A 16,209-nucleotide genomic window follows, 5' to 3' on the forward strand; every position below is an offset into this window, starting at 1 on the left:
AATACCCTCATCCTCCGTTTTCTCGAAGAGTGACCCACTAAGATTGCTTCTACACCACAGAGGCTTTCAGGATCTCACATGTCTGCAACTCCCTTTCCAAAGAAGGAACAACAGCTGCAAAGTGACAAGCAGCCATGGAAAATCCCTACATTCCAGGACACAGACAGGCGTAAGGGGCCTGTCAAAACTATGTATTAGGGAACCCAATCCTAAAATGAAATGGTCAAGGTCTAAAGAGTGAGGAGCTTAACTGACACATGCCTGCCGATGAAGGAGTGGGTGTCTGGTCACATGTCTGTCTATGTAAAAGCCTTCTCTTAGAGTGTTTAAGACAAGGATGTTTCATGTCTCTGAAACATCCAGTCTGGATTTTGCTTGCAAGTGTTTTGATGAGCACAAGTTCCTGGTCTCAATTTTTAAGAACTTTAGTATTCTGTATTTAGAGAGACGTCTTGGATGAATCAGAATGATACTTATCTAAATGAGAACTAGACCACTTTTTTTATTTGGAAGGAGTATAACAGGCAATGAAAATTTACAGCTAATCCAATAGTTTCAGAAATCAAAAGCTTTTCCAAGAATTGAGGAAATAATCCATGAGCAACAGCAAATAATTTCATTCTATATTTCTTAAAGAAGCCTAAGACATTTGCTTTCAGAGATAGGTTAACTCTGGCAATTTCTACACGTACTAAAAGGAGCATTAAAGAATCAAAAAGCTGATGCTTAGCAGGTTGATTTACAGTGGCAACGTCAGCATGTTTCAGAAAAAGGCACCTCAACAAAATTATTAATTCAATTAATGGGTCAAACTGCAATTTATTAAACAACAGGTATTTCAGAAAAAGACAGAGGAAGTGCAAGCCCTGTATGTTACGGCTGCATACCAGGGCCAGCGAGGCACAGAACAAGTGTTAGGTTAAAATCTGACTGATCTTCGTATCCCCTCCTATTTTAGCTAGTAGAGCCATCTATCTCAAAAGATCTCCACAAATGATCTAGAACTCAGCACCAAAAGAATCCTCGACCACGCCCAGGCCAGGGCGCACTGCAGGGTACTTCCTTGACAAGCAGAGGGCACAGCCCCCCTAGTTCTGTGGCCTTCCTTTAGGAAGCATCACTGAAAAGGGCCCAGCCACAAATGACCTGCACCACGTCCTCTGTTCTTGATCATGATTCTGAAGCATGACTCTTCAAATGCCTTTGTTTGTTTCTGTCTAAGGGAAGTGTACAAAATCTCATATTGTGGAGAATTGAAGGATGAAATTTTCAACTTTCTTTTCTTAGAATTCTCATAAAAAATTACATATGTAATCCCCATCTTAAGCAAATTCCTTGCTACTGTTAGCCACACTTCTTTTAGGGATTAATATATTCATATATTTCTGACTCTCTTAAAAGGCAGTGAACGAGAAAATGCTAAGCAAATGGGGTTCTTACTAGTGAACATCTCTCACTAATGTAAACAGAATGTTTTCTTATATTCACTGAGAACCTGCTCTGTGGCAGGCCCTGCTCTAAGCTCTGAGGACATCATAAACTAGTGGTTAAGCACTGGTGAAAAATAAAGTGGGGATGCAGGACAGGGCTGCCAGGGCGGGGGTGAATAACAACTTAGAATAAGAGTGAACAGGGACAGCACCCCTTGCATGGCTTGGGGTGGGGTATGATGTGGAATGCTGATAAACACATATACCCGTCCAGGGCTTTCATCTGCTCTGTCTTTCTGGTATGATTATCCTTGTAGAATGAGCAATAGGAAGAATCACATCCACAGAGTGCCATCCAGGATCCCAGAAGGCACAGAATGGTGCAAGGGTTACTATAACTGATAGAGGCACCTAATAGGTTGTATGTTTCTTCTATTGGGACACTTACTCTGCATTTATTTATCAAAGCTACTTTACCTGCAATATCCAAATACTACTTCCAAAAAGACAGCTTGGCCCAAAGATTTTTAGGTTACAATAACTCTTTTTCTTCCCTCTAACCACAAGTATTGTGCCTGGGATTCTTCCTTATACTATGGGGTTAAAGCGTCAATCATCCTGGCATTTATTAACATGTTACCTTTTTCTGCATAATTCTCAGCTCGTCACTCAAGTTGTTATTCACCTTCATTAGCTGTTGTATCTTGGCCTCAGAAGCCACTAGAGCGTTTTTGACCTCCATAAATTCCTGCACAGTGACTGGTCCATCTGATAAATCTGAATCTAGGCTCTAAAAATAAATTGGGGAAAATGTTCACAATCTGAGACGATGATAACATTCAAGACTAACAGCTAAAGAATTTCAAATTCTGACCATGCCAGCTGGACTGCAAAGTTAATCAAACTAAATCAAGGCTTCTGAGGGTAATGCAAAAATAAAACATAAAGGTGGAGTTACTATAATATTTGAAAAAATTTAAAGTCAATATTTTCTAACAGAATAGGCAGTAGGGCTATAAACCTACTCTGACAATGACTCTCTAAATGCATTTGTCTTGTCTGCCTTTCCTTGCTCATTCATTTTTTCTTTTTTATTCATTCTTTAATTCATTCATTCCAACAAAAGTTTATTGAGCACCAGGCAGTGTTCTGGGGATATATAAGAAAAGAAAATAGACTACGATTCCTACTCCATGGCATTTATATCCAACAGAGTGAGGGAGGGGAAAAATAAAAACAAGTGACTACACAGTCTGACTGAAGGTGATAAGTGTGGTGGAAAATAGATAATATGGAGAAGGGTAAGGGGCTAGGGAGCTCAGGTAGGGCTGAAGGTGGGCGCATTTTACTTAGACGGGGAAAGCCTTTGGGTAGGTGAGATGTGAGCAGCAGCCTAAAGAAGGTGAGGACATTAGTCAAATGGCTGTCTAGAGGAAGAACATTCCAGCCAGTGGCAGAGCTCAGCTAGAGGGAGTGGGTGTGCAGGGCAGAGAGGAGTGGGAGGCCCGTCCGTCCACAGAGAAACCATTCCCGTAGGGTCCTGCCATGACCTTCGCTTTCACCGAGGGAACGCAGTGCTGCTAGGGAAACCTGGCAGGGGTGCTTCAGACACGTGACTCTCGCTGTCCTCTCCGCATTCCCTGCATCTGCCAATGGCACTACCATTCTCACAGTCATGTGAGCTACAAATCCCTGACACATCTTCTGTAAGTCTATCTTCCCCCGTTCAAACATCCAACTTATTGCCAAGGCTGGTCTATTCTATCTTCCTGCCCACCCATTCTCAAATGTTTGCTGAGCCCCTCTGTGGGCTAGGTCAGGGCCAAGGTCCTAGGGATTCAGCAGAAGGTGGACCAGCCAACCCCTCTGCTCCTCCCTGCGCTCACACGCTGCTACAGTGATCTCTCTCCCATCTGGACCCTCCCAGCCAAGCCCTGACGTGGTCTGGCCAGCTCTTGGGGAGTATCCTGATTGGGTTCCTTTCCTCTCCTCTCTGAACTTCCAGAATACTCCTCCCAAAACACAGGACCTAAAATAGCTGACCACTGCCTCCTGCTCTCCCTAAAAGCTTCCTGGGCTCGGCTCTGCCTGCCAAGGTCCATGCTCTTCCGTCTGGCACATGGTGTGACCTCCGCCTGCTGCTGCAGCTTTAGTTCCCACTCCTTTTAGGCTCTCTACACATCACCAGTCCACCCACTATGCCCCCCAACCAGATGCCCTTATTTCGTTTTCTCTCTGCCTAGACCACTCTTCCCTGCCTTTTCACATGCCCAAACCAATGCATCCTTTAAGACACGTTAAGAGCCATCCTATTTACAAAGCCTACGGCTACTCCCCCTCAGCAACAAGTTGTGTCTCCTCTCGGCTCCCCGTCTCTTCTGTTGGTGCTTATGACATGTATCACTGTGTGCCTCTTACTGCAGCTACCTCACCTCTTAGGCAGTGACAGCCTCACAGGAAAGGGACCAGACCTCATTCGGGGGAGTATTACTCAGAGAAGTCCTTGGTAAACGTTTGCTGAAAGAATAAAACGCACAGTCCCTCCTCACAAGTTTTATAAAGTCACAACTGCAGCAGGGCTATGTGACTCAGCAATGACTCAGGGACAAAGGACTCCCACTTTTAAAACCACTTACCTCACTTGACCTCTGCTGGGCCCAAGCTCGTTAGTGAACTCAACTCTACCTCCCAGCACTTTCACGGGGCTAGCCCTCAAGTGGCTTACAAGCAAGGCAATTCTGCAGGAGAAAAGATGTTTAAAAGAATCACAGTATCCTTTCCTGTGTGTCATCTCACCTTCTGCCTGTTTGCCTTGCTGGCAGTGGCTTCCAGATCTGTGTCTTCATCTGACGCCACACTGTCATAGTCCGGCTGGTCATTGTCTTGACTCTCAATACTGTGCTGGTTATTGATGGTTTTCAGTATGAGCTCCACATTGTCTATCAATAGAAGCAAATAACTTTATTCAGGCCTAAAAAAAACTTTTTAAAAAGTTATTGGGACAATGTTCTAACCAACTAAGCTACCTGGCCAGGGCCTTAAAAAAAAGTTTTTCCCAAAAAAACTATTGGGAGGATTTTTGGGTTGCTATTTAAAAAACTGAAGGAAAATGACAGTGATAGCAACCAGACAGATAACCTACTATAAACTGCATAGAGAGATTTAAGCAACCCTCTGAGCTACTCACCAAATGTGGGCAAATAATTAGATAGCTTATGAAAGAGCTGCTCAAAGGAAGCTGGTTCCCAAGTTTCTAATCATTCAGTGAGATAGAGTATAGTTCCAAATCATGAAGATAAAGCTGTGCTAATGCAAGCTTAATTCTGATTAACCAGGTAACATCAAGTCAAGATAGAAAGAAGATTGTTAAAGTGGAACCTAAAAACTAGGTGCTCAAAGAGCAGGCACAGTTATTTAGTCAGCTGGATGCCAGTGTGAGAGAGAGGAAAAAACAGAATGACCCAGTAGCCAAACACATGTGCATATTAGAAAGGAATGGTCTACAAGGGAGCAGGGATGATTCTATGGGCTCTAACACATCTATCCTATCTAATAAAAGAGTAATATGCAAATTAACCACCACTCTGCTACACCCACAAGCCACGCCCACAAGCTGATCAGGAGTGAGTATGCAAATTAACCCAACCAAGATGGCGGCCGGCCACGGAGTGAGCAGGAGGCTTGTGTTTCCCCAGCGATGGAGGAAGCCAAACTTCCTGGCCGGCCCTAGCCTCCACTCAAGGCTACAAAGTTTCAATTATAGAAGATAAATAAATCCCAGATCCCAGGGCCTCCGCTTGGGTTGCCGGGGGGCGTGGCCGGCCTGCAAACCACCACAGGCCCCTCGCTCAGGCCACCCCACGCCGCAAGGGAACCCCCACCCTGATCCGGGACACCCTTCAGGGCAAACCAGCTGGCCCCCACCTGTGCACCAGGCCTCTATCCTATCTAATCCTATCTAATAAAAGAGTAATGTGCAAATTAACTATCACTCCAACACACAAGATGGCTGCCCCTATGTGGTCAAAGATCCTGCCCCCATGTGGACACAAGATGGCCGCCACAAGATGGCCAGCAGGGGAGGGCAGGTGGGGGCGATCAAGCCTGCAGAGGAGGGCAGTTAGGGGTGACCAGGCCGGCAGAGGAGGGAAGTTGGGGGTGACCGGGCCTGCAGGGAAGGGCAGTTGGGGTGACCCAGGCCTGCAGGGGAGAGCAGTTGGGGGGGACCAGACCTGCAGGGGAGGGCAGTTGGGGGTGGACCAGGCCTGCAGGGGAGGGCAGTTAGGGGTGACCAGGCTGGCAGGGGAGGGCAGTTAGGGGCAATCAGGCTGGCAGGGGAGCAGTTAGGCATCAATCAGGCTGTCAGGGGAGTGGTTAGGGGGTGATCAGGCTGGCAAGCAGAAATGGTCAGGGGCAATCAGAAAGGCAGGCAAGCAAGCACTTGGGAGCCAGCAGTCCTGGATTGTGAGAGGGATGTCCAACTGCTGGGATCAGGCCTAAACGGGCAGTTGGACATCCCTCGAGGGGTCCCAGATTGGAGAGGGTGCAGGCTGGGCTGAGGGACACACACCCCCGTGTACGAATTTCGTGCACGGGGCCTCTAGTATATATATAAAAGCCTAAGTGACCGTCTGACCGTTCAACCGTCCAACCAGTAGCTATGATGCACACTGACCACCAGGGGGCAGATGCTCAACGCAGGAGCTGACAAGCTGCGGTGACTTGGCAGCTGCGGTTCTCAGGTGACACATCCAGAACCAGAGAGGAGGGAGCCTGACTCCGGGGTGCATCACCTTAGAACCGCCCTCTCGCAATCCGGGACCCCTCGGGGGATGTCGGAGAGCCAGTTTCAGCCTGATCCCCACGGGCCAGGCCGAGGGACCCCACAGGTGCACAAATCTGTGCACCGGGCCTCTAGTTTTGAATAAAAGAATTCACAAATTATCCAAGTCTCCCCAATTTCTTTCAGGTAACTCAAGCTAACCTCTAACTTCCAATATTGTTTCTAGGTATTTTGATGGATAATATCTGCATGATAAATTATGGTTACGTAAATTTTAATTTTAAAAATTAGTATCTAGCCGAAACCGGTTTGGCTCAGTGGATAGAGCGTCGGCCTTCGGACTCAAGGGTCCCAGGTTTGATTCTGGTCAAGGGCATGTACCTTGGTTGTGGGCACATCCCCAGTAGGGGGTGTGCAAGAGGCAGCTGATCGATGTTTCTCTCTCATCGATGTTTCTAACTCTCTATCCCTCTCTTCCTCTCTGTAAAAAAATCAATAAAATATATTAAAAAAAATAAAAAAATAAAAATTAGTATCTAAATACGCATAGCACCTGATTATAGAAGTAATAAAGATTCAACATAGAAAAATTGAAACTAATGAATCATTCACGGCCATTGCATAAGCATATATATACATATATATAATTATTATTTGCAGTAGTTGTGGTCTATAAAGTTGCTGTAAAGACTGAGTAAGTAAATACTGAACCACTGTTTTGAATGGAAACACAGGGTTAGGTTCCTGCAAGCCTTTGGTCACAACATTTTCATCAACTGACCAATGTGTAACCTTGTTTTATGTGTATTGTGTTTAGACACCCATAATACATATTGTTGATTCACTAACACTGAACTCACAGCCAACAGCAGTAGAACTCATGTCTAAACGAAGCTTATCTAACACATGCATTTTCTCCACAAGGCCTATCACAGCCTTCAAGTGCTTACGAACCCTAAATAGCACTTCAGCACTAGTGGCCCATTTTAAACAGTAAAATTACTAACAAAAAGCACAAAAAATGTGAAAAATATAATACTACACAGACCTTGAAAAAGGACACTTGTTCACAATATGAAAGTTGAAACAAAAGGCAAAGTGTGATCTTATTCAATCTCAGCTGGGAATATGTGCTTTCGGTGACTCAAATTTTTCAACACTTTGCACATGTCTACAAATTACCATGAAAGTGCTGAGTACTGATTTTGAGGTTACAAATACATTTTAGTGAACAGGTGAATTTGCAAATATGGAATTTGTGAATAATGAGGACTGATTATGTATTTATACTTACATGTGGTATATTCACTTGTACACACGTTATGTTTTCCTTACAAAATTGGTATTATACGAAACTAAACCTTTATTTAAAAAATTATTATTTGCCCAGCCAGCGTGGCTCAGTGGTTGAGCATAGACCTAGGAATAAGGAGGTCACGGTTTGATTCCCAGCCAAAGGCATATGCCCAAGTTGCGGGCTCAGTCCCCAGTAGGGGGTGTGCAGGAGGCAGCCAATCAATGATTCTCTCTCATCATTGATGTTTCTAGCTCTCTCTCTCCCTCTCCCCTCCTCTCTGAAATCAATAAAAATATATTAAATATATATAGTTTTTAAAAATTATTACTTTATACTGTCATTACATATTCTCTGAAAAAGAAAGTCTGTGCAATACTATTCAAGTATGTGACTAAATGTTGCTCTGTTATGTTCCTAATGTTTTCAGTATTATATAAAATAAAACATATATATATATATATATATATAGGTATATGACACCTCTGATTATTTCTCAATTAACACCTAGAAATGGAACCTCCAAATCAAAAGAGTGTGTACATTTTGATACTTCATATTTATGAAAGGACCCTTATCATTGCATCTTCATCAAAGTTTAATAAGCTTTCTTAGAACTTGATTATTCCTGGTCAAACCAGTAAAATCAAGAACAAATTTTTGTCAGTTAATGAGTACTTACTGTCTTTGGGAATGTAATATTGACTGAAAACTTAATTTTTATGGTATGTATTTCTTCTGTTTAAATGTTTTACAATAAAATGTATTATAATTAGAAAAAGCCCCTGAGGACAGTTTTGCGGCGGAAGGCAGCATGTCCTTAAGCACAGAGACAGGTCCCTGAGCTACGGAACAAGCCTCCAAAGGACACGGAAACAGGCACCGTGCTGTCTACAACTTAACCCACAGTAACTCTCACGGTCGGCATTTCAAGCTCATAGTAACAAACTTTAAACATCTGGAACTCAGTTTTGTTTTGTTTGTTTTAAATATATTTTTATTGGTTTCAGAGAGGAAGGGAGAGGGAGAGAGAGATAGAAACATCAATGATGAGAGAGAAACATTGACGGACTGCCTCCTGCACGCCCCCACTGGGGATAGAGCCCGCAATCCGGGCATGTGCCCTTGACCAGAATTGAACCTGGGACCCTGCAATTTGCAGGCCGACGCTCTATCCACTGAGCCAAACCAGGTGGGGCTAGAACTCAGTTTTGTAGGTAAGCAACAGCAGATGAGCTGTAATTTCAATAAAGAGGGCTTATTTTCTTATGTACTTTAACAAGATCTAAGTCAGACTTTTGGGTTAATTTCAGGATGCAACTTTATAGGAATAAAGACAGGTGACGCAAGAGGGAAAAATCACATATATGATAAATGTATTTGAATAGCAGTTAATAATGTTGAAATATTTGTAATTCACCAGGGCTCACAGAGGTAAACTTTTTGTCCCAACATGGTGCCAATAAAACTTACAGGGTTTTTTAACTAAGCTATTCTGTTGATGACTGCTCTAATCATTTTGTAACTTTAAATCTAGCACCTGTGTGAAATTTAGAAAGCCAAAGAAGCAAACTCGGTTTGAAGCAGTTACCTTTTGCACTAGAGAGAGGACTGCCTTGCTGTCTCCTCTTGGCATCACTGAGAATGTCAATAACCAGCGTGGCAAACTCGTGGGCATTAAACCGAGCTAATTTCTGTCTGCCCTGAAGGTGAAAAAATAATTGAAAATACTCCCAAATGTCAAAATACACACATAAATATTCACATAAAAATAGTCAGGCTATTGTTAGACTTTGGCAAAGACCTTCCAGCATGATCAAGGCATCATCAACCACAGCCAAACTGAACCAACATTAACATTTTCCTTGCCATCACTTTAAAAACATTTACATAGGAGAACTATACAACATTTAAATTCTCACAATGCATATATATTTTGGGGAACAAAACCAAATTAATTCTACTTAAAGCTCCCCCCCGCCCCCTGCTATATCAAGCCATTTTTAAATAGACGTAGTAATAAAAAATGAATTTGGAGGGAAATTTTAAAATTGCAAGATAAATTTATAGTTTACATGCTGGGATTCCATCATTATATGTAACCATTAATCAATAAAAATTAAAAGACCTTTCTAATTTTATCAACTTCTCTCTTCTTGATGGGTGCTTAGGCCGCTTTTAATGCTCTATTACTACATACAGAGCTTCAATGAACATTGTTCACTGTACATGAATCTCTGTATTTTTATTTTATTAGAACATAGCCCCAAATAAAGAATTCCCATGTGAAAGGATGGGCAATTAATTTTGAGGCTTCTGAAATAAGCTAGCAAATTGTTTTTCTAAAGTCTGGAACAACTGAAGCTCTTATCTGCAGCATGAGAAAGCCCATCTAGTCAGATCCTTACCAGTTTTGGAGTACCCCTTACTATACACTTTATTAATTTGATTGATGAAACTTTCATTAATGCCTTTAGGTTGCTTTGTTTGATTACTAATGAGGTTAAATATTTTTTTCCACATGAAAGGCCATTTATATTTCTTCTGTGAATTGTTTTATGTTCTTGCGCAGGCATGTACTGCTACCTACCGCTTTTCTTACCAGTTTGTGAAGTTTGTTTGTGTGTATAAAGGCCATTAATATTTGAATCAAAAATATTAAAATACCTGTCTTGGAAAAATAAAATACTAAGATAACTATTCTCAAAATATCACCCTGGTCACTTTTCACACTCAGCCACTTGCCTGGTTCCGTGTCGATGAGTACTCGGGATTGACCGGAAGGAAGGGAACGACGGTTGTCTCGGTCACCAGGGTGCTGTGGTTTTGCGTGGCAAGCCAGACTAGCCAGAGGAGAAAGCCAGAGACAGAATCTCATCACCATGGGTGCGCCACTGCTCCTCTGAGAGCCGCGGCCCCGCCTGACTAGGGAGACTCAAGGAAGCACACTCCGAAGCCAACATACGCAAAAGGAAATGTCCACACACGTGTTATCAGGACAGGAGAAATTGGGCAAGTAAACACTGAGGCTGGCAGCTTGTCACTGCCCACTGATAACAAGCATATTAGATAAAGCCCCACGTTAAGTCACCTGCATCAGTCTCTCGCCTGTCAACTTCATCGTACACATCCATGGCAAGTTCTTCAAACAAGTGATTACTTAGCTGAAAGTAAAAAAAATATCAGGAACACAAGGGACAAGGATTAACACTAGCAGAATGAGTGGGGACTGTGACTTATTCACCCTTTTATCTCCAATGTTTTATCCAGAGCCAGTGCTTAGTAAATACCCACTGTAACACAGACAATAACATTTCCAAAATAGTGCAGATCCCTCCAATATATCTGCTTCCCAGAGCAGCCTCACTCCTCTATGGTATGCAGACAGGGCTATGCTACAGAGGAGGTAAGAGACATCTAAAGTGCCTCTCTCAAACACAGGTTCTAGTGCTCTACTCTTCATGTGATAGCAACTTGAAGTCTTCGCTTTTGCTCTTGACAATGTTTGCCAATGCCCCCAACTATAAGGGGTCATAAACCCTTGGCAGGATAAAGATGCCAAAACATGCAATTTTGAGAGGATAGAAGATGCCATTGCATAAAAATATCACTGCCCAGGCCAGTGTGCTCAGGGTTTAGAGTGCTGGCTCTCACTCCGAAGGATCATGGATTCAATTCCCGGTCAAGGGCACATACCTGGGCTGCAGGTTTGATCCCCAGCCCATCGGGGTACATGCAGGAAGCAACCAATCGATGTGTCTCTCTCACATCAACGTTTCTCTCTCTCTCCCCCTCCTCCTCTCTCTCCCCTCCCCTCTGTCTTCTCTCCCTTTCTCTTCTCCCCCTCCCTCTCTCTAAAAAATCAATGGAAAAGATATCCTTAGTCCAGCCAGCATGGCTCAGTGGTTGAACGCTGACCTGTGAACCAGGAGGTCACAGGTTTGATTCTGGTCAGGGCACATGCTCAGGTTGCAGGCTCAATCCCATGTGGGGCGTGCAGGGGGTAGCTAATCAATGATTTTCTCTCATCATTAGTATGTCTATCTCTCTCTCTCTCTCTCCCTCTCCCTCTCTGAAATCAATAAAAATATATTTAAAAATATATCCTCAGATGAAGATTAACAAAAATAAATAAATTAATAAAAAATATCACCAGACCTTGGTTAAGCCTCTTTGCTATCTTCCTCAGTAGTAGCCCCAATCCCCAGAACTGAGCAGCCCCAACAAAGGATAGGCTGTCTGATCCGGATGCTGTGCAGGGTCAGCCAACAAAATACTCCCCACAGACTAGGTGCCTGCCTGGCAGCAACCAGGATGGTCAAGGTCAGGGTCTTCCCTAACCCAGACGAGGCTAAGCCCCTGCCAGGGTGTCTCCGGCTCTCTCTATGCTTTTTTCCTCAGAAATGCACCCTGACAACTGGTGGCTGTTACTTTTTAGCTGACTGCTTCCCCATTCTGTGAGCGTAAACTGAATTTGCTCTATTCTCTACTGTGTTCTCCACATCCACACACAGTACCTGGCACTGAGATGGGGCTCAGTACATAGCCAATTACACATTGACCACAAGGCATTTTATGCAGCATTTTTAAATGCTGGCTACACAGACCTCATGGGAACTCATTAAAATGGATACAATACATTGTTGGGTGAAAAAAGCAGGATATAAAATTCTAAAATTATGATCGAGCCTCATTTTAAAAAAAGGTATCTGAAACAAGAATTAGAAGAAGTATTCCAAAATATTGAGGCTGAATCCATTAAGAGTATAGTGAATAAGGATTATTCTCTTCTATTTTCCAAATTTTCTCTAATGTGGTTACATTACATTTATAACAAAATAAACTCAGAGAGTCTCTTGCTGGATAAGGTGATGAAGGACTGAAAACTTGAACTTTCATCATGAATATCTAGTCTCTTTCCTTTTAGGAGATACAAGCTAATGTTATTACTAACAATAACTACAACAGCAATACTGATTGAGGGTTTACATCCAAGGCACTGCGCTAATATCATATTTAATATTCACAATACCTCTATGAAGTAGTAACTACTATTATTCCACATAACAAATAAGGAAATTGAGGCACAGAAGTTAGTAGCTTACCTAAAGTCACAAAGTCAATAAATGATAATAGATCTGAGATCCAAGTTTAAGTCTCTCACAATGTTAACATTTGCTAATTCAAGAAATACATTATTAGTCTTACTATATTTCTCTTAGCTTTTTGGGAGGGAGGGAGGGAGAGAGGGAGGGAGGAAGGAATTAGGTAGAGAAGGAGGGAGAAATGGAGATACTATGGGATAAACACTGAATTGGCAATTATAATTGGCTGTGAGAATATTCTTCTCACCTGTGAGGAGACCACAGGTGGGGTCAACAGCAGCAGCAGCTCACCCTCACTGAGCTGTTCTGAGCTGCAACCCCTGCTACATCATTATCTCCCTTTCTAGGAGACGACACCAAGGCACAGAGAGGCTAAGGAGCTTGTCAGAGCTGAGATCTGTACCTGAGCAGTCTGATGCAGAATCCAAGTTTTTGAGAGCTGTACTCAACTTGGTTCCAGACATTCACCTAGTGCCTGCCACATGCTAGAAATATTACAGACATAACCCCAGCTTTCATGCAGCTTTCAGCCTAGCAAATGTAAAATAGTCAAAAGGAACTTGGGCTTTATCTAAAATGTTAAAATTATTTAAAATAAAAATTGGTTTACATAATATAATTAAAAGGAAATCACAGAATATTTATTGCTGACTCCAAAGCTTATCATCTTAACTCTATGACCTCCTTAATTTAAAAAAGGCGATAAAACACAGACACACAAAACCATACAGAACACAGAGACACCAAACAAATTGCATAAAATACATTTATTTCATATTACAGTTAAATAGTAAGGATAAATTCATTTTATGTAATATTTGGAACTTAATATTATATGACATTCTAGAAAGGGTTTTCTGTGAAAAGGGGAATGAAGAGAAAGCCATAAATTAGAGGAGTTGCATTTCAGTTGGGCTTTGGGAAAACTACTCCCTCTGTTGTGAAGGTGGTCATTTTTCAGCTGCCTGAGTGATGAGAGGGATGGAAGCTGGGCAAGGGGAATGCTGCAGGAAAGAGAGGAAAAGAGGACTCCTGAAAGAGGACCTGAAGTGGCAGCGAATGGCCAAGAATGCACACACAATGGGAACAAGATGGGAGGTAGGGCAGGTACTGAAAGGTGAGAGAGCTGGATGATGTCCTTAGGGTTACAAAAAGAACCTTGGTTCTGATCCAGAGAGCAATGGGAACAGCTGGGGAGTGTAATCTGGTGGTTAAAACGGAGGAAGCGCCTTAGTGAAGCTTCATTTGTGGGGACTAAACAAAGAGAATTCGTCCCAGAGAGGTAGATTCCTGACTAACCCTAAGGTGGGCAGGTTGGGAAGAAACACTCAGATTAAAGTGAGGCTTGACCTGCAGAACTAGGCAAACTCTGAGCACATACCCGGGGCAGGCCCACCAGCTTTTTAAAGCATACATTTATAAAGCTCTGATGACTGGCATGGGATAGGCAAGAGAGTTACAACCGAGGCTGGATCCCAATGGCAGCAAGTGAATCTCTGGTACTCACCGTTCCAGTACCTGCTTTTATCCATCTAAGCAGCCTATGAGGCTACAGGAAGCAATCCCAAGAAGTGTGTTCCACTTACTTATTTACATTTGAAGAAACAAGGGACTCCTTTTATTTTTTTAACAAGGAACTCTTATAAGGCGAAACAACTTCCTAATAGCAAAAGCACAGTCTTCACATTTAAAATAACTAAGAAAAATGGCATTATTTGAAGCAGAGCCAATAAGCTGGATATACTGAACGTACAGTACTTCCAGTCTTCATGGCTATATACTCAATGGTCTGATTCTGGTTTAACAGCAGCTAAGAATATGAAATAGTCATCTGATGCAATAGTAAAGAGCTGAGAACAGGTTAATGCAGGATACAGTTTCCATACTGGAGTTCACTAGGAAATAGAGATACTCACAGATTGAAGTTTCTTCTTAGCAGCTTTTGCCAATTCAGACAAATCCAGGCTGCTAAGAAAATGTACAAAACTAATAAGCAAATAAAGAAAATCTTTTTTTTTTTTTTTCGTGAACTCTGTAGAAGATAAAAATGGCCAAGGGAGCAAGATATTAATTAGAGTTCATGGACATGGTCAGAGCCAAAAATTCTATAGCCCAAAAGAGTCAGTGAGGAAACTTTAAACAGAACAACTTGGTGAAAGTAACTCCTTCTAGAAATACCATAATCACCCTGGCCAGTTTGGTTCAGTGGATAGAGCATCAGTCTGCGGACCAAAGGGGTCCTGGGTTCGATTCCGGTCAAGAGCATGTACCTCAGTTGCAGGCTCCCAGCCCTGGTCGGGTGCATGCAGGAGGCAACCAATCGATGTGTCTCTCTCACATCGATGTTTCTCTCTCTGTATCTTTCCCTCTCCCTTCAACTCTCTCTAAAAATCAATGGGAAAATATCCTCAGGTGAGGATTAAAAAAAATTAAAAACAGAAATATCATAATCATGTAATATGGTTAAAAGAAAAATAATCACCAACTAACTAAAAGACAAATGAGAAAAGTCACCATTTTTGAAGTATTAAAAAAAAGCATGGTAGAAGAAAATATCAAAAGGGCAGAATGTGAAAAACCAGAATGGCAAGGTTACATCTAGAATAGCAATTAATCATTTCATAAACTCTTGACAGTATTTGTGCAAAGATAACTGGCTAAATTAAGGGTTCATTCCTGCAGCTTTGAAATCATCTGACCTTACAGATACAGCCCACCTTTTGTTTAGCAATGAGCTAAGAATGTTTACATTTTTAAATGGTTGGGGGGAGGGAGACAAGGAAGAATAGTATTTCATAATTTGTGAAAATTATATATAAAATTCAAATTTCAGTATCCGAAAGTAAAATTTTATTGGAACAGGCATGCCCTTCATTTACATAGCGTCATGGATGTTTTCATCTACAACGGTAGAGTTGAGTGGTTGTGACAGAGGCTGTATGGCCCAAAAAGTCTGAAATATTTACTATCTAGACTTTAACAACAACATAAAAACTTGCCAATCCCAGTTATAGACAAAGAATATACTCTCTTATAATAAAGAAATATTCTTTGAACATAATCTACAGACATACTGTCACAATTAGCTAATACTGTGACAATATCATGGACTCCAATTTTCATATTAGTAAATTTGTTACTTGTGCTCTTTCAAACTTAAGTTTTATATGGTGGTTTACTTACAGCCGTCTTATTTCCAAATTGTATAGCCATAAAAGAGAAAAATGTATGGGCTTTGTTAAACACAAAATATTATACACTTAAACACTATACAACCAAGGAAATATTTGAGACAGATAAAATTGATTGGTATTTAAATGACCTTACCTGTCTGCCATTTGAGGTATTATAAAGTGCTGTCCATTTTTGTGATCTGAAACAGAAACCAAGCCAAAGTTTGTTCATATAAATATTGATAAGATCTGTAAAGGAGTACCACCATTATTTTCTCAATTTATGTTTTGCAATTAGTATCTTCCCATAATTATGAATTATGTGGGGGAACGTAAGTTGCCAAACTGGCTACAAGTTCCCGAAGACTTGGCTAGTAGCAAGGATCGTATTCTCGTTTTCTTTCTGGTACAGAAGTCTAGACAT

General features: G+C 41.8%; 1 protein-coding gene across 9 annotated transcripts in view; it reads right to left on the bottom strand.

Annotated features, from left to right (window-relative positions):
• Positions 1-16,209, bottom strand: part of GIT2 (GIT ArfGAP 2) — a 53,580-nt gene that overhangs the window by 17,522 nt on the left and 19,849 nt on the right. For 3 of the 9 annotated variants that reach the window (XM_079763103.1, XM_079763100.1, XM_079763107.1), the window contains exons 8-14: positions 15,940-15,985; positions 14,529-14,580; positions 10,599-10,671; positions 10,253-10,350; positions 9,099-9,210; positions 4,227-4,369; positions 2,071-2,220 (exon numbers count right to left, since the gene is read on the bottom strand). In XM_079763103.1, coding sequence (XP_079619229.1) covers positions 2,071-2,220; positions 4,227-4,369; positions 9,099-9,210; positions 10,253-10,350; positions 10,599-10,671; positions 14,529-14,580; positions 15,940-15,985 — 674 coding nt within the window. The remainder of the gene's footprint in view (positions 1-2,070; positions 2,221-4,226; positions 4,370-9,098; positions 9,211-10,252; positions 10,351-10,598; positions 10,672-14,528; positions 14,581-15,939; positions 15,986-16,209) is intronic. The other 6 variants (XM_079763102.1, XM_079763108.1, XM_079763106.1 and 3 more) reach the window with 4 other exon arrangements.

The sequence above is a fragment of the Cnephaeus nilssonii genome (genome assembly GCF_951640355.1).
Source record: "Cnephaeus nilssonii genome assembly, chromosome: 22".
NCBI classification, from domain to species: domain Eukaryota; kingdom Metazoa; phylum Chordata; class Mammalia; order Chiroptera; family Vespertilionidae; genus Cnephaeus; species Cnephaeus nilssonii.